A 25889-nucleotide genomic window follows, 5' to 3' on the forward strand; every position below is an offset into this window, starting at 1 on the left:
TGGTATCAAGGGTTTAGAATTGCTAAATGGCATTCCAGAATAGTGGTTGAAGCTGAAGTCATGTTGGAAGCTGGCATTACAAGCTGCGGGCATAGAAATGCTTCAATAAAGGCATTCCATGATTTATTTTGTTGTGGCAAAATAAATGTTTTGCCACAAAAGTAGGGGGGGAGGCACAACTTTATTTTCAGACATTGTGTTATAGGGGGTTTATTTCAACTTTCTCATTTACTGGTTTTATTTAAGTCTTTTCTTTGTATAAAATTCATTTGCCTTGCTGAGGAAATTATTTTAGCCTAGCTACTAATTTCAGGGGACCAAATTTCCCTTGTTGAGTGAGTAGTACTTTGGTGCTCTCTGAGCTTGGTTGGGGTTTTTTTTTGCAGATGTTTCATTACTCAAACTAGGTAACATCATCAACATCCTAATATTGATGATGTTACCTAGTTTGGATATTAACCTCTGCAAAAAACCCGTCACCACGCAGGGAAACCACCAAAGATCTCTCATTTCAATCCTGAGCTACAAATATTTTCCTTTATTGGGATACCAGAGTGCTCTAACCTCACTGGCAAGTAAAAACTTGTTATATTCCTTCTGATATTTGAGAGGTCCATGAACAATCAGCCCTTAAAACAATTAAGTATGTTGGCAAACTGTGGTATATAGGCACCAGGTTTTTATTATATTAGCAAGGCAGTGAATGTATTAACACTTCTTCCTCCTCTTAGTTTCCCCACGACCCTGTGGGATGAGTGGGGCTTAGATAGAGTAACTGGCCCATAGTAACTTTTGGCTTTCATGTCTAAGACGAGACTAGAACTCACTTCTGGTTTCTAGCTTGGTGCCTTAACCACTAGATTAAACTGCTCTTCAGAATTCAGGGACCTTACAAACTTTAGTCTGCATTCCGCAACAAATTGAAAAGGCGGCTACAAAAATGCTTCCAACAATGGCTGAATGCAACTGATTGATATTGAGAGGTCAGATAATGCTGACTTTGTCATCTGGAATCACCCAGTAGTTTAAGATATATCATAAATTGTAGACCATTATTTAAATAACTTTGGGGATTCTGGAAGTTGTGTGGTGCAAAGATGCATTCTATGGAGAAAACCTGAGAAGAAAATTAAAAAAGGAGCTCAAGTGTGTTCATTTTGTTTTGTTTTGTTCAAAATGGTTTTTTTTACTTCATTTAAGGGAGAAAATCCCACAGTATCTGTTAAAAAACAAATAGCAACAGGGACACTTGGCATGCAAAATTATTTTGAACATTCTTTTACATTAGTGGCAGCCAATTCAACACGCATTTTTACAGAGATTTATTTCTTTGTTCTCAAACAGGTAAATCAGAATTCTGTCATTCATACCATACTGAAAAATGGTCTATATGGGACGAAAATGAATCAGGCAACAAAGATACTATTTATAAACCAGATCATCTGAGGACTTTTTTTTCACATTGTATAGTACAACAAACCAGGATTTTACACAGTCACTGGAGTAACAATTATTCCATTATACTTCTAGACCAGCATAGGAATGAATAGTTGTGTTTTTCGAAGGCAGTCTAGTTAAAATGTTTATTTTACAGTCTTGCTAAAACAAAGAGAGAGTGAAAACTGCAAATTTGAACCTTGACTCAGATCACCAATGTAGAAATGGATAGTGCTATAAATGAGAGTGATGCGGAAGATTGGGGCTCGATATTTTAACAAATTTATTAAATTGTGGCTGGTTGAACACCTGACACCAGTATGAGGTGCTTCTTCCTATCTTAAATCCAGTTTATTGGGTGTTTTAAAGGGAAAAACTGGTTCTGTACGATGTATCTGCCGTTAGTATAAAAGAAGGAGAAACACATCAAGAGGCTGCCAATTAAATTGGTTTTATGAGGGGAAAAATATATGCCAGACGTGGCAGAAAAAAGAGAGATGGGCCTATACTTTATAAATGAGGTAGAAGCCAAGCGTTGTGACAGTGTGAAGGATGAGAGAGCTTTGGAAGCAATTATTCCAAATGGCTATGAGGAAAGTGACAAGATGTGTGGAGTACAGAAACTAACCCTATTTCTGTGCATGACAAAATATTTTTTTGCGGGGGTGGGAGGGACAAAATAGGCCTGATTTACATTTTGTTACGCACTAGTAGTTTTGAGAAACAACAACAGAAAGTTATCCATGGGTTTTCCCCATATCCCTGAGGTGGGGCCACTCTTCACACGGATGCCATTATCAACTTGAGGAAGCCTGCCCTGTGGAAGGGTCATTAGGTCTGAAATATGGTCATGTAAACATCAACCCTCACCACCCTGACCTTCCTTGGGAAATCAATGAACCATCACCACTTACATTGTACGTACACAACAAAAAAACAGAACTGAGTCATCGCCTTTAAATTAGGAATCTGCACACACACACAAAAAAACCCCTTAGAGCTTTATTGTTGTACCCCTCCCCCCCGCATAAGGAGAGGGGAATAAAAATATATTTATATATGTATAATATATTAAACCACTATTTAAGTACATACCCTATTCATAAATAACCAAACACTTTCTGTCATTGCAAAATTGCTCATTGAGATCTTTAAAATGACATCCTCATTAAGACAAAAAAAAAGGGGGAGGAGAGAAAGGGTCTTCGTGTTGGGTTAATTTGCGTTAATTTCTGCAAATAACACAAATCTGGGGTTGAGTGTGTAAATACATAATTCCCATGTTTGGAGTGTGTAGCAAAGCCAGTTTTCTTTTCCTCTTCCACTGTGCTCCCAAGAAGAGAATCCATCCATTTGCAGATTCGGTCTGAATGTATCCCCCCCCATAAAAAAACAATTAGGCAGGGAGCATGTTGTGGGCTCACAGGCAGAAAGTTTTCAAAGCTTTTTTTGGGGTTGGCAAGATTTCCATTCTTGGGAGCGCGGGAGGAAGGGATTCCTGGAAAAAGATGCATTTCTTCTATGTCTGAATCCATTTTCTCTCATATAAATAGAAGCCAACGTTTCCACACAGGACATGCAAAGTAGTGCAACAATTCCACTCATACTACTGTACAACAGTCTGTTTCTGGGAAGAACCGAAAGGGGTCCTCCATCCGTTTCCAAGAAATGCTCCCGATGCCAATGCAGGGAATCCTTCTGCCGCTGCGGCCTTCATCTCCAATCCACAGGAAGGAGCGTGGTGGGTAGTAGAACAATTATAAGGTCCGCACAGCTACAGGGTACAGGAGTGACAAGTGTTCGGCTCCTTTGATAGGCAGTTTCTTTGCAGTGTAGTAGTGAATAACCTCAGGCACGCTGTCAAAGGGAGGGCTGTTCTGACCCAAAATATACTTCTCTTTGGTCTTGGCCAACTTCATGTGCATGAACCCTTGGTTACTCCTGTTGGAAAAAGAAAGGAGAGAGACAGTTGGTATACAAATTTCCACAAGCCACCATAGATAAGGGAATCTAATGATATGTTATATCAGTGATGGCGAACCTTTTTTCCCCTTGGGTGCGCAAAGAGCGTGTATGCAAACTATCGCCCATGCACGAGTGACCACTCCCATAATTCAATGCCTGAGGAGGGCGAAAACAGCTTCCCTCACCCCTCTGGAGGCCGAAAACTGTCTGTTTCCTAACTTCTGGTGGGCCCAGTAGGCTCATGTTTCACCCTCCCCAGGCTGCAAAGGCTTCCCTGGAGCTGGGGCAGGGAAAAAACGCCCTCCACCATGCCTCCAGAGGCTCTGTGGAAGCCAAAAGCGTTCCCCCCCCCCCCGAGCCTCTGTGAGAGCCAAAAATCAGCTCACCAGCACACACATTCGCCTTGGAGCTGAGCTAGGGCAATGGCTCACGTGCCAGCAGATATGGCTCGGTGTGCCACCTGTAGCACGTGTGCCATAGGTTCACCATCACTGTGTTATATGAATGTTGAGGATACTGAGTATATATATAAAAAAATTCCTACCCACCTTTGGCACCATATGTAACCATAGAAAAACAACACAGAACATTTAGTTAAATGATTGCTTTAAAACTCCAGAGTGATCTGTAACTGAAATGACCGTAACCTGTCTGCCAGCTGCTTAAGGGAGTATGGAATATTCAGTGCTTTGGTTTTGAAAGTGCTTTTATCATGTTATTAATTTGCTTGTTATTTATTATTGAAATTTTCCAAGGCAAATTTATGATGGGATGCAGTTATCTATCAGCAACTCCTAGAAACCACTGTCCCTTTCCCTACGATTTTGGTGCTGCCAAGAGATCCCAGAAAAAGATACGTTTTGTTTTAAAATTCTGTAGGCAGACGTAATATTTTCTGACAAAGGAGAATATTTGTAGCTCCACGTTGAAATGAGGGGTCCTTGGTGGTCTTTGAGCTTGATTGTTTTCTTGCAGATGTTTCATTACCCAAATTAGGTGACATCATCAATGCTAGCTATTGATTGTTCTGTCGAGCTCTCTGGTAGAATCCTCCCAAAAATGCACAGATACAATTTCAGACACACACACACACGTTTGAAAATTCAAAACAATGTTCTTTATATCGAAAATGCAAATAAACAGAGCACTCTTTTGGTATAGCAAAGAGCACTCGTCTCCAAACAAATTGGTAATTTGTACAAGTCCCTTATCAGTTCTGTGATACTTAGCTTGCAGCTGTGAGGCAATTCACAGTCCTTCTTCTTTCACAAAGTGAAACACACTTTGCTCTGGTTTAGTTTCAAAACAGGGAAAAATCAGCACACAAACATCAAAGTCAGCAAAGCAGTCATGAAATACAAAGATCAGATAATCCTCCACAATGGCCAAACCCACAGGCTGCTATTTATAGCAGCCTCACTAATTACCACAGCCCCCACCCAACCACAGGTGGCCTCATTTTCTTTGATAATAATCTCTCAGTTGTTGTTGCCTATGCATCGCTCTCCTCACGCGTGGCTGTATCATTAACTCTTGTTCTGAATCCAAGGAGGAGTTAGATAATTGATCTCCTTCTGAGCTGTCTGCCACACTCTCCTCCTCCCTGTCACTCATGTCTTCTTGGTCAGAGGAGCCTTCATCATCGGATTCCACCTGGGGCAAAACAGGCCTGCAGCATGTGGATGTCTCCCCCACATCCACAGTCCTTGGGGCAGGAGCAGGGCCAGAGCTAACCATAACATTGATGATATTGCCTAGTTTGGGTAACGAAATCTCCGCGATGAAACAACCAAACTCACAGACCACCAAGGACCCCTCACTATATTTTCCCTTTTCTGCTTCTAAATACTGAAACACTTCAGACTCCCCATTATGATGTAGGATGCATTTTAGAGAGAAAGAGATGTTGGATCTGATCAACCATTAATATGTATAGTTGTGTGCTACATTACTGAGAATGATGCTATAAATGTATACTGTCTATCCTTAATTAGACAAACCTCCGAATAGTCCCATGTTAGGTTAGCATGATAAAAATATAGACCCAGTCTATGGGTGGCTTTGGATTTTATGACAAATATGCAACTGCTCTGCATCCAGCTGTCAATTTTTTCAGCAAAGTCTAAAAACAAATACCTCGGACAACAAATGCTTCACTAAATTTGAGGGGACAGAAACCCTCGTTGGATGATGCCTCCAGAGAAACATGTATAGCTTACCACTTAATTTATAATGAGCCAAAAAGGTTTTTGAAAAAGAGAAAGACAGAGAGAAAAATAAAAATCTAGGGGGATTTTTCTGACTGCGCAGGCAATTGAAACAAGGCTGAGAGACTGCAGGGAAGGTGTTAAGAGTTTGAGTCTCAAGGGCACAAAGAGGTAATTTTAAATTGAGAATAGTGCCTTTATCCCCCTTTTAAATTGCTTAAGAAAATTCAGCTTTTTAATAGGGCGTGGGGCTATCTCCATCCTGTGAAGAATCTGAAGCAAATTTCAGGCTCACATTATTCAAATTTTCCAAGGCAATTTTGTGATGAGATGACCCTTCTCTATAGAGCATAAATCACTGCAGGCGTTGTAATTATAGCTCTGGCACGCTTAAAAAAATCTTGATTTAAATTTAAATTCTTTACGAGAATGATTCTCTTTTGAAACATAATTGTTCTCTAAACGATTTCCTTTAAGCCAAGGTTGACACCTCTAAATACTTATTATGAGCAGATATATTGTGGTATCCCTTCAAGTTTATTATCCTTTTTTTTACTCTTCTCTAGAAAATGTTCTAAAATCCTGATAATTAATTAATTAATGGAATTGTGAAAACAGGTGCGCATTAATTTAAAACTAGAATAGAGGCCAATCTGATGAGAAATCTTTTTAGATTTAATGCAAGAATAGAAGACACTAGTTAAATTTGTTTGTTTATTTGCTGAGAGTTAGAATGATTATCTATTGATCTGGATCATATACAAGATTGGTTTGGGATTTAGTTTATATACTGAGTCATGATGAGGTTTTTTTATTACTATCCATTATGGTTTATAAATCATATTTTATAGCTTGGCATGACATGTGAAAGCAACCAACTATGGATCAGTCAAACCAACCATGAATAAACTATCTACGGCCTAATATTCAGACAATATGAAGGTTTTTATTTATTTATATGGAGGGAATTACATTGAAAGGCCTGAAAGAGCCAGTGAAAGGTTGGCTCTGTACCAACTTTACATAGGATTCCTACTGACAGAATATCAGGAGAGAACATCATATTTCTAAGTCCAGTTTTCCAAGCCTACTTCCCTGAAGCATATTACACTGCCAAATTATATTTCCTTGTACTATTTGTAATTTTGCAAGACATGAAAATGCCTCCCAAATTATCTCATCATAGGACAATTTTTATTTATTAGGGATAGTAATATAATATGCATGCCTTAGAACAGTATCCCCCAATCTTTGAGGCACCAGGAACCAGTTCCATAGAGAGAAGTTTTTCCCTGGACCTGCATGCTGCCTGCCAGAACTCCCAGAAGAGGCTTTGATTGTTTGTGCAGACTGGTTGCTGGCATGCCATGGACCAATGCCGGTCCTTGGATCAGGGGTTGGAGACCCCGATTTTAGGAAACCTGTTAAATGCACAGAGCTTTAAATTGATTGCCTTCCAGTCTTTTCACAACTATATATAAAAGTTTAGGCATATTCTTCGACTCATTGAAGTGAACAGAAATTGACACAACTTCTACATGGTAAAAAGTTAAATGAAACATCTTTCAGAAAAATGTGAATGGGTGTCCTTATAATTTATGGATAGTTATTTACACAGTAAGAAAAATCAATAGTGAATATGACAGACCAAAAAGCTGTGCACCTTTTCAGTCAATACCTGTTTTGGTAGAAACAACAGCTTCCAAATATTTCTTATATCCACCTCTAACAGCTTTTAGTTCTTGTTTTGGGATTTTGCTTTACTCTTCCTTGTGGAACTCTACTAGCTGATAAATATTTTTAGATTTTGGAAATGTCCAACCTTTAAAAAAAACTTGATTTTTTCACTAATTATGGGATATTGATCTGCAAGGTAAAACCCAAAATCACTCCAAAAGACTTGCCAAAATGTTTAACTGACTACTGAAGTAGTTGCCCAAAAGTCCTCTATGCAGTACTGATTATACAACAATAATCTTCATCAGAGAGTTATCAGAAAGAAATATTTTCTCTAATCTCATCACAAGTCATTGTTTCAGTGATGCAAACACATAAACCAATAAACTTTGATAAGCTTGAAACCCTGTGGAACAAGGTGCTTTCGACTGATAAAAACCAATGTTGACTTCTTTAGGTACGGCACGAGAAACATTTCAAGAAAACAATGTCTGAGGAATTTAAAGAAAAGAACATTTTGCCAACATTGAGCAAGGGGTTATATGGCATCTAGTAGCAGAGAAAGTATTGTATGGGTAAAAGGAAGGATGGATTCTACTAAATTTCAACATTTCCAAGAAGCTAATGTTCCATAGTCAGTGAAGAAATTGAAACTGAAGAGAGTTCGGAAATATTAGTGAGACAACAGTCCAAAATAGTTTTCCAAATCAATCATGAAGCAATTACAAGAGAGAAAGAGAAAGTCTTTGGAATGCTGCCATGTTTCCCAAATCTCGTCTTACGAACAACCCGAGATACGAACCCGGGGTTCAGAAATTTTTTGCCTCTTCTTACGAACTTTTTCCTTCTTATGAACCCGCCGCCGCCGAGAAGCCCCCGGCTGTTTTAAAAGGTGACAGCCGGGCGGCGGGGCTTCTCGGCGGCCTCCCAAACGCCGAACCCAGACGTTCGGCAAAAGTTCGGGTTCGGGAGGCCGCTGAGAAGCCCCGCCGCCCGGCTGTCTTCTTTTAAAACAGCTGGGGAGCTTCCCAGCATCCTCCTGAACCCGAACGCCAAACCCGAACTTCCGGGTTCGGCGTTCGGGAGGCCACCGAGAAGCCCCTGGCTGTTTTAAAAGGTGACACCCGGGCGGCGGGGCTTCTCGGCAGCCTCCCGAATGCCGAACCCGGAAGTTCGGCAAAAGTTCGGGTTCGGGAGGCTGCTGAGAAGCCCCGCCACCCGGCTCTCGCTTTTTGAAACAGCCGGGGGCTTCTCGACGGCCTCCCGAACGCCGAATCCGGAAGTTTGGGTTTGGCGTTTGGGTTCAGGAGGACGCTGAGATGCCCCCCTGGCTGTTTCAAAAGGTGACAGCCGGGCGGCAGCGTTTTTTTGTGTTTTTTTTTTTGTTGCACGGATTAATTGATCTTACATTGTTTCCTATGGGAAACAATGTTTCGTCTTACGAACTTTTCGTCTTACGAACCTCCCCCCGGAACCAATTAGGTTCGTAAGACGAGGTATTACTATACTGTAAAAAATGTGGGAAGATCTCATACATGAAGTGCACGCAAAATGTCCTCAAAATATTCTTGAACTAGAAGAATTCTACAAAAGAGCATACCAAAAGTAAGAAAATATATAGCTACCTGTAGCAAATAGTTGGAAGCCATTTCTTCTGCCAAAGAAGGGCTAGGAGGTGCTAATTGAAAGAGTGTCCAAATTTCCTTATCTGCTGTGTTTGGTTCCCCCCCTTCTCATTAAGCTTGATTTGATTAAATACAGAATTTAATAAGTCATGAGATCAAATCATCCTGAATGGATCATCCAGCTGACTGCACAAATTGCAAAAACTTTGATGCAACCCTCTGTCTGTGGAATTAAAACGTGCTCTTCTCTGCTCTCTCTTGCAATGTTTGCTGTCCGTGACCCACATTCAGCTGTGGTATGTGTCCTTGCAAGAGCATTAATGGATTTTTGACAGCTCTTGTTCAAGAATCTATCAGGCTTGCCTTTCTAACTGCGGACACAATGAGTGCCTGTGAATTGAGAAGCCTACTGCGGAGCTCCCAATCTTTCATTTCTAGACGTGATACAACTTTACCTAGCTTCTTCTTTTTCCCTAAGATCCCAGGGTTCAAAAGTTCCTTGCTCTGCAATCAGCTAAACTACACAAATTAAAACACATTCGTTCACTTTAATGCCCATGATGTACTGTACCCTTAAAACAGGGGTTTCCACCCTTGGCAACTTTAAGCCTGGTGGACTTCATCTCCCAGAATTCCCCAGCCATGAGTTGAAGTCCGCCAGGCTTAAAGTTGCCAAGGTTGGAGAGCCCTGCTTTAAAAGACAGATAAGCTAAATTTCTCAGCCACAATCTCCTTAATCATTTAAACTTTACTCCATCTGGATCTACATATGCTACTAAGGTAAAAAGAACAGTCGGATACATTCTTCAAGAAAGCTTCCTGGGAAATTCCTACTTAAAGCATGTTTGCATGCAAAATAGCTTATTTGATAATGAAATCATTTCCCAGTTAGCAGGAAGGAAGTGTTTAAAAACCTGGGAAATTATTGATTCCCCCTTTTTTTCCAGTCACATTTGTGGGGTTTCTTGCCAAATCCAATCTCAATTAAAAGCAGATCTGGAGAAACTCCAGCAAATGAAACCAGGAAAGGCTAACCAGGAAAGCAATTTAATGAGTAACTAGAGGAGGGAACTTATTGGATGCAATAGGTCACACTGAGATGTCTGTGGGAGAATGTTGGCAAGAAGAAAGCCAAAGCTGGCATCCCTGCTAGAAAAGGAAACAGCCTATATGATTAGATAAGGGCAGTATTACAAAAGGTCTTGGAGGCAGAAAGAAAATGACTAAACAAACTTATGAAATCTCCTCTTGTTTTGGCAGCTAAGGAACTGCCTGGCTAATAACCGCCTGGTAAGGGATTAATACACTCTCATAAATTCCACCATCATATGCTACAAAAAGGTTTCCTCCTAGTCAATCTAAGGCCTTATGAAACCTTCGGACTGTAGCTACAATGATTCCTTGGAATACTGACCTATGGCTGATGGAGAATTATCAAAACTGCAGGCCAGTGTATTTCAAGAGCTTCAAATTAATAAGGCAACACTGAAAACAAAGAGAAATTACAAGGATATTGTGTAATGCTGGAGATTCTTTCCAAAGCTATATAATATGATAGGAAACTTGTGAAGTGTTTCCAACATAAGCAAAACGTTTCAGGATATTTTATTCTATAAATAGGGAAATTACATATAGACAAACATAACATGACATGTCTCATTCACATACCATGGAAAGCCATGATTCATAGTGCTTCTTCAGTTCCACTTTCTGCATGGATCTAACCATTGTAGGTCACAGTGGATTGCTCAATGTGTAAAATCAACCAACTGTGGTTTATTCAGTACATCAAGATAAAGCAAAACATGGTTTAGCACATTTTGTGAAACAGAAACGTTGTGTGGGACTTGTTTTTGTGTGTGAAATTTTAAAATGCACTCACTGTACAGTACAATAATATTACAAACTGCCTAGTAGATTCATAAAACTACTTCAAATGTTAGTTAACCTTTCCAAATATCAAGTTCAATTTTCCAGCACTGACAAATGTTACATTCCCATAGTAAGGAGTCTTGGCAAATAATCTCCAAGAATTTGAACAACCAAGTGATGTTGTGTTGACCATGGCCACATAATCTGGCCTTAAAGCTTTCTCTCTAAAAATAAAGGAACCACAAAAGTGATATTGACAGCTGCATTTGGGAAGAATGGGGGGGGGGAAGGCCAGTGGACATCACTGAAAGGTTTAGAGGCAGGCTACAGACAGGAGCCTGATGGAGCTGTGAGCTGCAACAATTCAGAAAAACAGTGTCTGCCGAAACCTAGTTAAATAAAGTGATGATTTTTCAGTCCATGTAACCCTGTCAACAGTCACTCAATTGCAATAATAATAGCAATTATGGGCTGCAACCCACTGACTCCAGATCTAAGAGTGTTTCATCTACCCAGAACTATTCAATAACCCGAAAGCTTGGTTTTTCTTTCTAACATGGCCAAAATACTGATGCAATCAGATGGGAATCTATGTATATGATGAAAAAGTCCTGACTTCTGTTTTCTGTAATTCTTCTATGTTACACATTTGTACCTTTGTGTTAATGCTTATCATTGGTTTATTTTATTTTATTTTAATTGGATTTGTCTGCCGCCCTTCTCCGAGGACTCTACAGGTTTGCTACAATCGTACATATTGCAAATCAGGAAATAAAACATGATAAAGACATTCCTTTAAGAGCTGTTCTATACACGCTAAAATCTTTTAATTGTAAAACTGCAAGTTATATTATATTATATTATATTAGAATTCTTTATTGGCCAAGTAATTTGGCCAGCATAAGGAATTTGTCTTTGGTGCATAGGCCCCCAGTGTACATAAAAAGGAAAGATACATTCGTCAAGAATCATAAGGGACAACACTTAATGATAGCCATAGCAATAAGCAATCCAATCACACTAGGAAACAATCCATGTAAATCGTAAGGAAAGGATACAGGCAACAAGTTACAGTCATGCAGTCAAAAGTGGGAAGAGATGGGTGATAGGAATGATGAGAAGATTAATATGGAATAGCAGACGTAGTGAATAGTTTGACAGTGTTGAGTGATGTTACCGTGTTTCCCCGAAAAGAAGACCCTGTCTTATATTTCTTTCCCATCAAAAAAGGCACCAAGTCTTATTTTCAGGGCTGGGGGAATGTTGTCCAATGATGCACCTCACTTGTGCATGTTGCCCTGGCTTCCTTTTTGCTGTCAGGGGTCTTTAGAAACTACTTCTGCAGCTGGCAAGGTCCCCTGAAGACGTCAGCCAATAACAGAGCTTCAGATTGATCCAGGGGGTTGTGTTTATATTGGGCACGGGTGTAAAATTCAAGCTAGGACTTACTTAGCCACCCCGAGTCTTCGGAGAGGGGCGGCATACAGGTCTAATAAATTATTATTATTAATTATTATTATTTCTGGGGTAGGTCATTTTTTTGGGGGAAACACAGGACATGTTATGGTCATTAGATAGTATAATACTCCTGATTTGATAATTTATAACAGGCAGAGAGCTTTTAAAAGTGGAAGAGTACACTGAAAGTATACTCCTATCCCTGTTTGTTGTACAATCCAGAATTCTACGTTTCTTTTGTGAAATTCTTAGATTGTTAAAATGCTTGAAAAGCAATGCATGAACGTGTTAAAAATGCATTTGAAACCAGGCTGAAGAGGAAGCAGCGGTTGAGCAGAGTTCCATGTCAAATGGCCATCTAGCCGCCAACACCAAAGGGAATGAAAATGTCGGAAAACTATCCACACATCTGGGAGTCAATCATCTAAACTGGCAGAAACATCAGCTATCAAATGAGCAATTCTCTTTCAGAAAAGTTGCTTTGTCCTGAAAAATCAGCTTTCATTGTGATGAACTAGCTTGGTCCATGGCTGCTGATTTGTGGCATCAGACTTTTAGCAACCAGCCGGAGCCCTGGAAGAGAACTGGAAAATGCACAATGAAAGGAAAGAAGCTCTTAGCTTTCCCCTTTATAATTTCTAGACATGGGCCTCTGGATGATAACAACAATCCAGCATTTTCGTGACGCAATGTAGGCTACAATAATTGCATCAAAGCTCTGCCCTGCTTCGCAAGTAGAGTGTGTGCCATTCATAACCATAATTGGAAGGAATCTATTTAATACTATTTAACCATACTACTTTGTAACTCAGTTCCTGCTTATGAAAAAATAGCTGTCTCAACAAAACAAACGGGACATTTTAAAAATCAAAATGATTACGAAATACTCCACATGGCAGACACGCTTTCTTCACCCCCTCCACCCCCCACCATTACATGAGCCATCACCTTCCTAATAATTGTGGCATTTAATAAGGCTTCACACTTTTTCTTTTCTGCAGCTGCCGGGACACATCGCCCACAGCAGTAGGTTGCTTCCCAAGACCTCTTACTTTCAGTTATAATTGCTTAATGCATTTTTCATGAAGAGCACAGGGTAATAGTTATGTTAAATTGCCTTCTTTTTCATGATAAAATGACTTTAAAACACTCACACGTAACATTTATGCAATTGGAGAGAGAGCATGGGCTCAACGATTATGACTCTATTACTTGGAATCCCATGCATTGTCAGGCTCGCTTCATATCAAAAGGGAAAAAAGAGAATTTTCATTATCAATCACAACCACCCTGGCTGTATAATAAGCCATAATTATAGAGTGGTCACTGCTTAGCTCTAACACATAGACATCTGCACATGTCTGAGATCACAAAAGCTTAGTGAAGGCCCAGAGCAAGGTACCGTGGGTCCTTAGGACTGAGAATCAATGCTGTTGATAGTGCATTCATGGAGAATCCAAATACAGTGTTCCATCAATTTTCGCGGGGGATGCGTTCCGAGACTGCCCGCAAAAGTTGAATTTCCGCGAAGTAGAGATGAGGAAGTAAATACACTATTTTTGGCTATGAACAGTATCACAATCCTTCCCTTAACATTTTAAACACCTAAATTGATAATTCCCCATTCCCTTAGCAACCATTTAGATTATTACTCACCATGTTTCTTTATTAAAGTTTATTAAAAATTTTTTTATTAAAAGTGGATGAAAGTTTGGTGATGACATATGACGTCATCAGGCAGGAAAAAACGTGGTATAGGGGAAAAAACCGCAAAGTATTTTTTAATTAATATTTCTGAAAAACCGTGGTATAGACTTTTCGTGAAGTTTGAACCCGCGAAAATCGAGGGAACACTGTAATGTCATCAAATTTTAGTTCCTGGTAAATGTTTTAATTTTTTTAGTTATGGTTTTTCGATCTCTCTCAATAGAACAAAACCCCCTGAGGGGGAAAAACAGAAACATAAGGTATATTTCTCAGAATGCAGAATGTTGTAGAGCACGGGTGTCAAACCCAAGGTCCCAGGGCCAGATGTAGCCCGCTGGGTGCTTAGATCTGGCCCGTGGATATTAACAGAATATTGCAAGCCTGAAAATACAAATCTCCCCCTGTCTCCTTTGTAGCCTAAGAGGTTAGGGAGATTCCTCTTTCTCCTCCCATTTATAGAGCTATGGGGTATGACCTCTCTTATCTGAGCATTCCCTAAACAGTATCTCTGCCTTGTTGTTCCTCAAGATCTTACATACCATCCACATAATTTGTCAGCTGTAGGATACAGCAGATTTTTTTGCAATAAAACACTTAAATGAAAGCATCTGTGTGGGTGCTGTACTGTGATTTCAGAAACTACAAAACAGCAAGAAAAGCTATGATATGATCTGAAAGAAGGCACATGTCTAGACACAGTTCACAATCATAGCCAATTCTGCTAGTTTCAGCGTGGAAGAAAAAGCAAATGTAAGCTTCTACTGAGTGAAGATCCTGCATGATCATGTTGATTTAAAAATCACAAGACTGTCTAAGCAATTCCTTAGATTTCTTTTATGTTGTTTTTGTGAAGTTAAAAACAAAAGAGTCACTAAAAATTCCTGCTTGAGAGCCTGATGCTGTGCAGGAGGATTAACAAATAGGCAGAATGATTGCCACTAAGAGGTCTCCTTTCTCATCGTCAACCACACCTGTTTTTGGCCTATTTCTGCTTCATATCACAGGATGTTGCAGGTGTGATAAAATAACAGTACACTAGAGGGATAGGGAGATCGCTCAACCAGAGGCCATTTCTTGGATCAGCTTAATAGACGATTTGTCCTAAGGCAGTGTTTCTCAACCTTGGTCGTTTGAAGATGTGTGGACTTCAATTCCCAGAATTCCCCAGCCAGCGTTGCTGGCTGGAGAATTCTGGGAATTGAAGTCCGCACATCTTCAAACGGCCAAGGTTGAGAAACACTGTCCTAAGGGGATGGGGTGGGAGTCCATAATACACATTTCATCTCTGCCATTAACTCCTGAGAAGTGGCTCCTCAACCAAGCCACCAGTCCTGTAACTTCAGCAAGTACAATAATATGAATCTACAATAATATTACAGTAGTCCCTCACTATACCGCGCTTCACCTACTGCGGCTTCACTTCATCGCGGGTTTCTGAGGAAGCCGATCGGCAGATTTAAACAGCCCGCCGAACTCGATCGGCAGGTTTAAAAAAAAAAAAAAAAATCTAAAATTGTAAATACTGTATTTAAATACTGTATCTAAAATAAATACTGTGTGGGAAGGGTTTATAAACACTTAAAACAATGAAAACTTACCAAACATTTACAATATAAGTACTTAAATAAGTACTATCAGTTGATAAATTCCCCATCGCGGATTTCACCTATCGCGGCCAGGTCTGGAACGTAACACCAGCGATAGGTGAGGGACTACTGTATACAATACATTGCAGCAGGTGATCAAATTTAATAAATAAACAAACAAACAAAAAACAAAGAAACAAACAAATAAATATTAGACTATCGAACTGTACAATATGTCATATCCCCTGAAATGTACCACACACACGTCTGCTCTGGGAGGGCCAATGTTCTTTCTCCAAGATATAAAACTTTTATTTAGGACAATAATCAGTTGAATTGTAGGTTGCTACAGAGATTCCCTACTGACAATGATCTTGAAACCCTCTCATCATCTTTCAATTGCATGACTCAAAAGCTCTTGTTGGCTATAATGATGGGTAATGTCTTGGGTGACCTGTTTGGTCTCAATTCAGCTATTCCCCTCTAGCCATGATGGTGAACCTATGGTACACATGCCACAGGTGACATGCGGACTCATATCTACTGGCACATGAGCCGTTGCCGTAGTTCAGCTCCAGCGCGCATGTATGTGCTGGCCAGTTGTTTTTTGGCTTGTGCTAGGCTCTGGGAGGGCCTCTGGAGCCTGGGGAAGGTGGAAGCAAAGTACTACCGTGTTTTCCCGAAAGTAAGACTGTGTCTTACTTTCTTTTTATCCCCCAAAGCCCCACTATGTCTTACTTTCGGGGTATGTCTTATATTGGAAAAAAATTGTCGAAGGCGGCATCTCCCCAGAGTCCAGAAGGGCAGCAGCGGGACAGGAGCCTCGCGAGCCCTTTTCCAAGTTCAAGCTCAGGGCTCCAGGGCAGCCTCCTCAAGGGCGACAGCCGCCTTCGTTCTCCTCCTCTTCCTCCTCCTCCATCACCGCCGCCACGCCGCGCTGCTCACCCAGAGCGAGGGGAGGAGGATCTGAAGAGAGCGGCAATGGGAAGGAAGAGCCCCGACCTCGTCTCGGGCGACAAGGGGTGGAAAGGGGGGGTCCTTTCAAGCGGCGCTGGGCGAAAGAGGTCGGGCGGCCAGCAGCAGAAGGCGAGAGGTGCCTCCTTCTCCGGCTCTCCGGCAGATCGAGCGCGCGAAGAGGCACCTCTCACCTTCCGCCGCTGCTGGCCGCCCTCTTTCGCCCAGCGTCGCTTCGGAAGCCGTCGAACGCCATCAGGGGGGCGCGACGCTTTGTTCCCGCAGCCACCTCGAGTGGCAATGGGAAGGAAGCGCCCCGACCTTGTCTCGGGCGACAAGGGGTGGAAAGGGGGGGGGTGTCCTTTCAAGCGGTGCTGGGCGAAAGAGGGCGGGCGGTCAGCAGCAGAAGGTGAGATGTGCCTCCTTCTCCGGCTCTCCGGCAGATCGAGTGCGTGAAGAGGTGCACTTGGCGAGCGGCACTTCCCCGCGGCACTTGGCGAGCGGAGAGGCGGTCGCCTCGCCTGCTTCCCCACTTTGGGGGTCCTTGGCTTCTGCTGGGGATGGGGGGGGTCCGGATGCCCCCTTCTCCGGCTCTCCGGCATATCGAAGAGGCGCCTCTCACCTTCCGCCGCTGCCCGCCCGCCCCCTTTCGCCCAGCGCCGCTTCGGAAGGCCGGAACCCTCCCTCTGCAGACCCAGAGATAAAGGAGGCGCGGAACGGGGAGAGCTGCTGGCAGAGCGCTTGCAGGTGGCGGCGGGGGACGACGGCGGGGGGGAACGTATGTCAAGGTTCTACTGTACCCCGTGGTTCCCCGAAAGTAAGACATATGTCTTACTTTCGGGGTACGGCTTATATTAGCCGACCCCCCTGGAGCCCCCGATACGTCTTACAATCAGGGGTGTCTTACTATCGGGGAAACACGGTACATTTAGAAAAACCCCCAAAATGCACAGGTGCAGTACATTGCTCAACAGTGAGAGAGATCTTAGAGTCCTTGTGGGCAACCAATTGAGCCAGTAGTGCAGCAGCTGCCAAAAGGCTACACTAACAGAGGGATACAGTAGAATCAAGATCACGTGAAGTGTTAATACCACTTTATAATGCCTTGGTAACACCACACTTGGAATACTGCATCCAGTTTTGGTTGCCATGATGTAAAAAGTATGTTGAGACTCTCAAAAGAGTACAGAGAAGAGCAACAAAGATGATTAGGGGACTGCAGGCTAAAACATATGAAGAATGGTTGTAGGAACTGGATATGTCTAGTTTAATTAAAAGAAGGACCAGGGGAGACATGATAGCAGTGTTCCAATATCTCAGGGGTTGCCACAAAGAAGAGGGAGTCAACCTATTCTCCATAGCACTGAGGGTAGAACAAGAAGCAATGGGTAGAAACTAATCCAGGAGAGAAGCAACTTAGAACTAAGGAGAAATTTTCTGACAATCAGAACGGTGGAACAGCCTGCCTCCAGAAGTTGTGAATGCTCCAAAACTGGAAGTTTTTAAGAAGATGTTGGATAATCATTTGTCTGAAGTAGTGTAGGGTTTCCTGCCTAAGCAGGGGGTTGGACTAGAAGACCTCCAAGGTCCCTTCCAGCTCTGTTACTATTATTATTATTATAAAAATGAGCCTACTGGAAGTTGGGAAATGGGGGATGGTGTCATGTGTGCATGTGTGGGGGTGGGAGAGACGGGGAAATTTAATTATGGGTGGGGGCATGCGTTCCGCAACCGAGGAAAACTTGGTTTGCCATCCCTGCCCTATAGCATCTATTGCTTTGTTATTCAGAGTATTGCCAAATTATAGATTTTAATCTGGGAAAAGAATGATGGAACAGGAGACTCTCAAACTCCTATTCACATTCCCTACAAGGTGCCTGTTGGTTGGCACTTCTATCTCTTCCCTTCATTTATTTCCTGGAATTTATAGCTCTCATCCCATTCAGTAAAATGTTGTGCTTAGCATGAGAATGCAGCTGAATTCCCCAACAGAATACTCTCCAATTAACTAAATGGCAATGACAGCTTTTAAAAAAAAGCACATTAACAAAAAGTAAATGGGAATAAGTAAATCTGAGCTCATTTCTCTTCCCCCACCCCAAAAAGAGGGTGGAAGGAGAAAAGGAATGCAGAAATGCAACTTTGAACACATAGTTTTGACAGCTAAGTTAGAACTTCAATGTCTTTGCCGGGTTTTATAGGTACTATTGGAAATCAAAAGAGCAATAGCCAATACTCACAGGCATAGGTGTGGACATATCCTAACCCCCTGCCTTCTGCTATAATTATCCTTATTATTTACTTCAAACAAGATTTTATTGGAAACTGAATCCACATGTATCCCTTTCCCCGATTCTTGATTACTTTAGATCTATTGCTCCCTAATATTCTGAGCTATGAAAGGAGACAGTAAGAAAATAAAAGGTCTGTGGCAATATGAAATAATTTCATAGATTCAATCCTTTGTTTCCGAAAAAGCAAAGTGTAAGAAAGCAAACATAAATGCCATCACAGTCTGTTGGGAGTGGACAGAAAGGGGCTTATATTAAATATATGAATGATGCATTAAAATATGTCAATGGCAAAAGCTAAACAAACCAAGAACTCTGCCAGAGGCAAGCCCAGGCTTGTGTTCAATGAAGCTATTTGGTTGCGTCACTGACATGCTATTTTTCAGAATATAAGAAAGCAATCGGATATAAGCCTCAGTGAATGCCCTACACCTGGAAGAATTGATTTTTTTAAAATAATGGGGGACCTAGGAATACAGTACTCAAAGCTTAATAATTTAAAATGGAGATCTAGTTTGTTGTGGTGGTTAAGAAATCAGAAAACTGCGAGTCTTAGGTGTGAAGCCATCTGGGTGACCTTGGGCTGACCACTTTTGTCAGCCTTTGGAAGGAGGCAATGGCAAATTAGTACTTCTAAAATATTCATTCATTCATTCATTCATTCATTCATTCATTCATTCAATTTTTATGCCGCCCTTCTCCCTAGGCTCAGGGCGGCTTACAACATGTTAGCAATAGCACTTTTTAACAAAGGCAGCATATTGCCCCCACAATCCGGGTCCTCATTTTACCTACCTCGGAAGGATGGAAGGCTGAGTCATCCTTGAAACGGTGATGAGATTTGAACCGCTGACCTTCAGATATACAGTCAGCTTCAGTGGCCTGCAGTACAGCACTCTACCTGCTGCGCCACCACAGCTTCATTATTTCCTTTCCAAGGAAACATCACGAACTCATCCCAACAGTCACCAGAAGTCAATACTGACTCAAAATTACCCATGGAAGAGATATTTCCAGCTCAGGTCAATGGGGTCCTTGGTGCTCTTGGATCTTGCTGGTTTTTTGCAAGCATTCATTACCAAACTAGGTAACATCTTCAGTATCAATGGTGTTACCTAGTTTGGCAATGAAATCTGTGAGAAAACCACCAAGGTTCCCATTGACTCCAAGGGAAAAAATTACAATGATCCCACCTAAAGGGCCCAAGACATTCATGAGGATTTTTCTCCTGCCCTCCTGCCACAAGACAAACAAGGAGCAATATCTGATTATATATTAGAATTAGATTGTTATTCCCTTGACATAACAGATATCAGACCCTATCTCCTAGCTATGCTTTGAAGAAGAAAAATAAGAGGAGGAGGAGGAGGAGGAAGGTACTTTTCCAAAGAAGAGCTATTAGCATCTATTTTGAAAACAGGGAGAAATCTAGGGGGGATCCCTTCCAACAACAAGCATTGGTTAAAAACCAGCAACTCGCTAACAGCAGGACCCTCTGCCACTTCCTTGTAAATCCAAAGAGGACTTGAGATATGATTTAAACAACAACCAAGGGTGGGCTAATGCCCGGACGGGGAGGAACGCAGTGGGGTAGCGAAAATGGAGCTCCACCCCAGAGCACCCAATTTGCACTGAAAGATGTTGAAAGAAAATGCAGGGTGACCTGCATAAGCCACGCCCACAGTGTGGTAGTAAAAATTTTGATAGCCCTTCGCTGACAACAACCCTTCAGCTTAAATGTTTGTAGAATTGGATCCCACATCAAATGATTACATTTCAAGCATTTGGAGTTCAAATTCCAGTGGCATTGCTTCTGGATCCAAGCTTATGCTGGCTGTGAAGATCTTGAACGTTTCTAATGAGGGTGCCACTGAGCACAATTCTGCTGGTCTCCTACGCATCTCTTACCCCCACTTTCCAGCTATTTTATTGTGCCCTCAAATGTTTGCCTGAGCTCACAGGGAGACCATTACAGGTTGGTATGCCCGCTAGCAATGTTGCAGGAAAGAGGGAGCTGGCTAAAAAGAAATCTCCTTCACCTAGCAGGACTTAAGAAATCTAAGAACAAAGGGGTTTCTTTCATTCACAGCTGTTCAGTTAGGGCTTAAGCTATAAAGTTCCTCTCTTATGGGAACTTTCATGCAAAATACGGTGTTGAAAAGAAAAAAACCAACAGGTCTTTGCAAATAAATAAATGAGAGCCAGCAAGGGCTTAAATTCATGGCAAAAATATTCACTGCAAGACATATCCATTTCATGTTAAGGCATGAGAATTTTTAAACACAGTTCTCCTGCTTAAGGAGAGATGAAAAAACATTGAACAAAACTCAACAGAATTCACCACTGCAGTGCTACCGTAGTCCCTGATTGGCAGAATTTTACAAAACAGCAATCCATGAATTTCTTTTGAGAAATCAGATCAACATTTTTGCTTGATGGCCATATCAAATAAATAACTGACGAAGTGACAACTCTTGAACCTGAGCAGTTGTTTCCAGACAAATCAGATGATCCAAGGCAATATGGTCTGATTAGGAATTAAATGTTTTCCTAGTTATAAAGAATTGAAATATCTCTCTCTTTTTCTTCTCTCTCTCTCTCTGTTTTTTACGATAGGAAGATGTTTAACTTTTTAGTAACCAAGAGGTTAATATCCAAATATGTGATGGCAATTATAAGAGCTATAATTTAATATAGTTTGAGAAGCCCAATTTAAGACAAGCCCTTTGCATCTACCCCAAACTTAAAGATAGAACTGAATGCAGTTGAACTGAATGCAGTTAAAATAATCACAACAACTGTTTGGGGTAATTTTGGAAGAAATCCAAGCAATTATTTTTAAGGCAAGGTGGATGACAGACACTGAGGCTGCCTGGGAAGAGGGCAGAGGACAATGGAAAGCAATCTATTTATCTTAATAGCTGAAAATAAGAACAACACTGTCTAATGGGGAAATTTGTAATTGGTAGCTTATTAGAAAAAAAGCCATTGCTCTTTTTCAGGTACTTTGTCAATTAATTATAAATTGTGACTGGGATATGTTCATTTGAGACTTAACCTTCTGAGATAATGGGGTACACCTAATTATTTCTTACGCAGATTGCTTGCTTTATAAGCAGCAACTTTATTCTTCACCTTTAACAATGGAACACAGAATTTTCTGCCACACAACCATGTTTCATTGACAACTGGGATATGTACTGACAGGTAGTCTCCAATGCAAGACCATAATTGGGATCACAATGTGTGTCACTAAGTGGGGTGGTTAGATGAAACACATCAGACTTTATGACCTTTTTTGCTGTGTTCATTAAATCACCAGTCATTAAGTGAATCAAACAGCATCTCAGAATGACTTTGCTTTTTGGAAGCCAGCTGGGAAAGTTTCAAATGGTGATCACACGACCCAGATGATCACATGACCCAGGTGATCACATGATCATAAACACATGCTAATTGTTGTACATACTCCTGATCAGTTGGAGGATGATGAAGATATTGAGGACTCGGATTCAGATAGTGTTTATGAAGTAGTGGGGGCCCCAGGGTTACAGGTAGTAGAACAGGTGGGAGGCCAGCCACAGGATGGGGCTATGAGTTCAGGATCTAGCGAGGGAGAATCAGACGCTTGCTGGGTTAACCCTAAATTCAGAAGGGCCCAAAAACTTGGAGAACAGAGGTCTGGAAGAAAATATTAAGGAGAGGAATGGGTTAAATACTGTAGTGATGTATTTGGCACGTCGGGGTCAGTGGAGAAGAAGGATGGAGTTTCAACATTGCCGAAGGGAAAATGGATGTGTTTATTGCCGCGCTAAAGTAGGCAAAAGTATCCTGTGTTGTTAACAGTCAGTTCTGCTGTTTTTCAAAGTTATGCTGTTAGGAAAATAAATCTTGTTAAGTGGAGCAGGAGGAGGAATGAGAGGAATGCAGCTAAGAGAGATAACGGACCGAGTGCCTGTATGGAATGTGTTTGAATTACAGGAGAGCAGAGAAATAAATGGAGTTTCTTTATTCATGAAATGATGCATTTAATAAGAGTTATTTGTAATTGCTAAATTTCTACCAGAAACCAGAACACTAATTACCAAACAATCCAAATTTTGATCTTGTGATTTTGGGGAGTCTGTAACAGTCATATGTGTGACCAGTTATAAACCACTTTTTTTTTCAGTGCTGTTGTAACCTTGAATGAATGGTGGTAAGTTGAGAACTTTCTGCATTATCATATTGTTAGTTATTCCTCTTTCTGGTGCCAGGAGCATCCTAATTTTAGTTAAAAAACAGTAACTGCACTTTCGAACGAAGGGGAAAGTGCTGCAAATAAGATATTTTTTTTGCTTCTCAGACAAGCATTAAAAACCACAGGCAGAACATTTATTTCTGGGCAACATCTAATGTTTGTAAAATTGATCAACTACAGTGACAGATTGACTGAAAGACAGATAGACTGAAAGATTCAATGCGTTTCAGTTCTACTGTTTGTGACTGAAGTTAAGCTTTATTTTCAGGTGCTCTAAAGTGTTTCAGAAAGGACTGTAAAAAGGCCAGTGTCAGCCTGCAAAATAAGTGTCTTGTAGACATTACTGTATGGAGATTTTTCAAAGCTCTGGAAAGCCTTTTTTAAAGCCAGTGAACTGAAGAAGGCACATGCGTTTTGCAGAGTGGCCCTGGCAGAACCTGAACCCAGGAGGCTGAAGAGCAATGACATTTTTCAACAAGATGGACAACATCCCTATTTTGAATTTTTACAAAGTGCAGTAATTGGTTGAAATCTTACATTTCAGTATCCAAATCGGTAAATGCTTGGGTTCTGAAAGGAGTATGACCAGTAATGGGCTCCTATGGGTATGGTCAAGTACGCAGAATTGGTAGAAAAATTGTGATTTTTTTTTCTTTTTTCCCCTTCTGGTCTCTGGTCTTCATATTGCAGTAAATGAGCTGAATGTGTATAATTTTAGAAGAGCTCTGCCTGTGTGTATGTGTGTTTACATACACATACAGTTTATATAGTAGATAAAGTATATATTTTTGTGCCTGTGTGTAATATGGCATATATACATAGAATTAAATAGTATATTTTGGACGTTCAGTAATAGTAAATAGATAGGGAAATTTTATCTCTTTGAAGGGAGGAGAGGCCAGGCACCCTAACCCAAACCCTTGATGTGAGTGATGTCAAGTTGGTCACCTTTAAGCCAGTCACATGATCACCAAGCCACTCCCACCCAGTCACATGGCTGGCAAGCCACAGCCACAGTATGGTAGTAACATTTTTTGCAGCCCTTCACTGAGCATGACTTACCCTGAAGAACATTTGAAACAAGTTAAAGTAGTGACTTGCTATCTACCACTGTACTTCAATAGCTCATTTAGCTTCGAAGGACAGGGATGAGGATGCCAAGAAACAAATTATTTGTATTTAATTAAAATTAAATTGAATTATTGAGGCATACGTTGCATATGTCTCTCTATTGTATTCACAATTATAATTTCAACTCTGGAGGTGATCTTAGTAATTATGGGTGGGTGTCCTAGTAGTGTGATCCTAGGAGTTCAGATTATGTATTATTTCCTAAGACTTCTAGTGTCGCAGATTTAATGCCTTGCTTCTCCTATTTTGGTTTTGTTAAGTCTTTTCCTTTTGCAATGTAGGCTTGTTTTGCTATTTTTATACCCTTTTCTATTTTTCTTCAGAATGATCTAACATCTGCATCTCTTATCTGAACATCTCCATAGTTTAATCAACTAAATAAGAAAATGGTAGATCACACTTCCAGGAATTTGTATGCAAACACTTCAGTTGACTTTAGGCAGCTTGGAAAATGCAATTTGCAAAGGTCAGTTTTCATCTTTTTGTAATTTGGGCTTTGGATAGCAAAACCTCTCAGGGCTTGGTATTCTATCAATTTCCTGACAATTGATTTCCATAGGGTAGTTTCTTTCTCTTCCTAAATTAAATTTACATCTTTTTGCTTTCCAAATACAATTGATTTATGTACCAACAGACAACAAAGCACTCGTATGTTTTATCATTTGCACCACAATAATATGCCTATTGAATTATACGTGCGTCTAGCCTGACTGCTGGAAAAAAGTCTAAAATTTGTATTGATTTTTTTGTATAAAACTAAAATGGCCACCTATCTTAGATACAATAATCCTGGCTGGCTCAAAACAGGCAATAACATCAAAACATAAACATTTCTCACAAAAACCTAACAAGAAACACATCAGGTTTCCTCTCATGGTTCCACGATATCCTAGTATAGTGATGGCAAACCTATGCCACAGGTGGCAAGCAGAGCCATATCTGCTGGCACACGAGCTGCTGCCCTAGCTCAGCTCCAGCATGCATGTATGCACCGGTCCGCTGATTTCTGGCTCCCGTGGAGGCATTTTTGGCTTCCGGAGAGCCTCCGGGAGGATGGAGGAGGGCTGGGTAATCTCAGCAGCTCTGAAATCTATTTAGTTTCCCTATCTCTTTGGAAGTGTGCATTTTGCACCATCGTGCACGCTTTTTCACCCACATGCGCATTGGAGCAAAATTTGCATGCTTCTGTGCATGCGCAGGAAGAAAATCCTGTGAGATGTGTGGGCATGCGAGATTTCGGTGATTTTTTGCTTCTGTGCATGCCGAAAATTGCCAAAATCTCACTTCAACGTGCACCCCCATCCGCCAGTGTGGCGATTCCCCCCGTCCATTCTTGCAGAAACCCGATACTGGTTGCAATACTGCAGTAGAAGTGTATAAAGTGCTAACAGATAAGCTCAAAAAAAGAAAATCCTAAATGCAAGTCCAAAATATATCCTCTACTTGAAACCCTGCTTTGGGATCGCTTCCTTCCTCCCGGGAAGGCTCAGTAACTATAGGAAAGACATAGAGAGTAGTTTCCTCTGAGAATGAGCAATTCTTTATGCGCTTGAAAAAGAAAATCTGTCTTGGATGAAGTGTTCCTACAATTCTAGTTCATGACTGGGACATACCGTAGTTAAAACTAGAAGTTAAGAAACAAGCTGTACAAATGGTTTTTTTTCAGCAAATAAAAGGGATCTTTTTCTACTCTTCAAAAGCTTTCTTTGGGAATTGCAAAATGATAGAGCGGCTTAATT

The 25889-nt window shown here is 41.0% G+C and overlaps 1 protein-coding gene across 1 annotated transcript in view; it reads right to left on the reverse strand.

The window, feature by feature from the left end:
- Positions 1-1155: 1155 nt before the first annotated feature.
- The window catches only part of SHB (SH2 domain containing adaptor protein B), a 170121-nt gene continuing 145387 nt past the window's right edge, over positions 1156-25889 (reverse strand). Inside the window, exon 6 of the mRNA XM_070742243.1 lies at positions 1156-3378. Within this exon, the coding sequence (XP_070598344.1) occupies positions 3195-3378 (184 nt within the window). The 3' untranslated portion in view covers positions 1156-3194. The remainder of the gene's footprint in view (positions 3379-25889) is intronic.

Source organism: Erythrolamprus reginae, chromosome 2 (assembly GCF_031021105.1).
Source record: "Erythrolamprus reginae isolate rEryReg1 chromosome 2, rEryReg1.hap1, whole genome shotgun sequence".
In the NCBI taxonomy this organism is placed as follows: domain Eukaryota; kingdom Metazoa; phylum Chordata; class Lepidosauria; order Squamata; family Dipsadidae; genus Erythrolamprus; species Erythrolamprus reginae.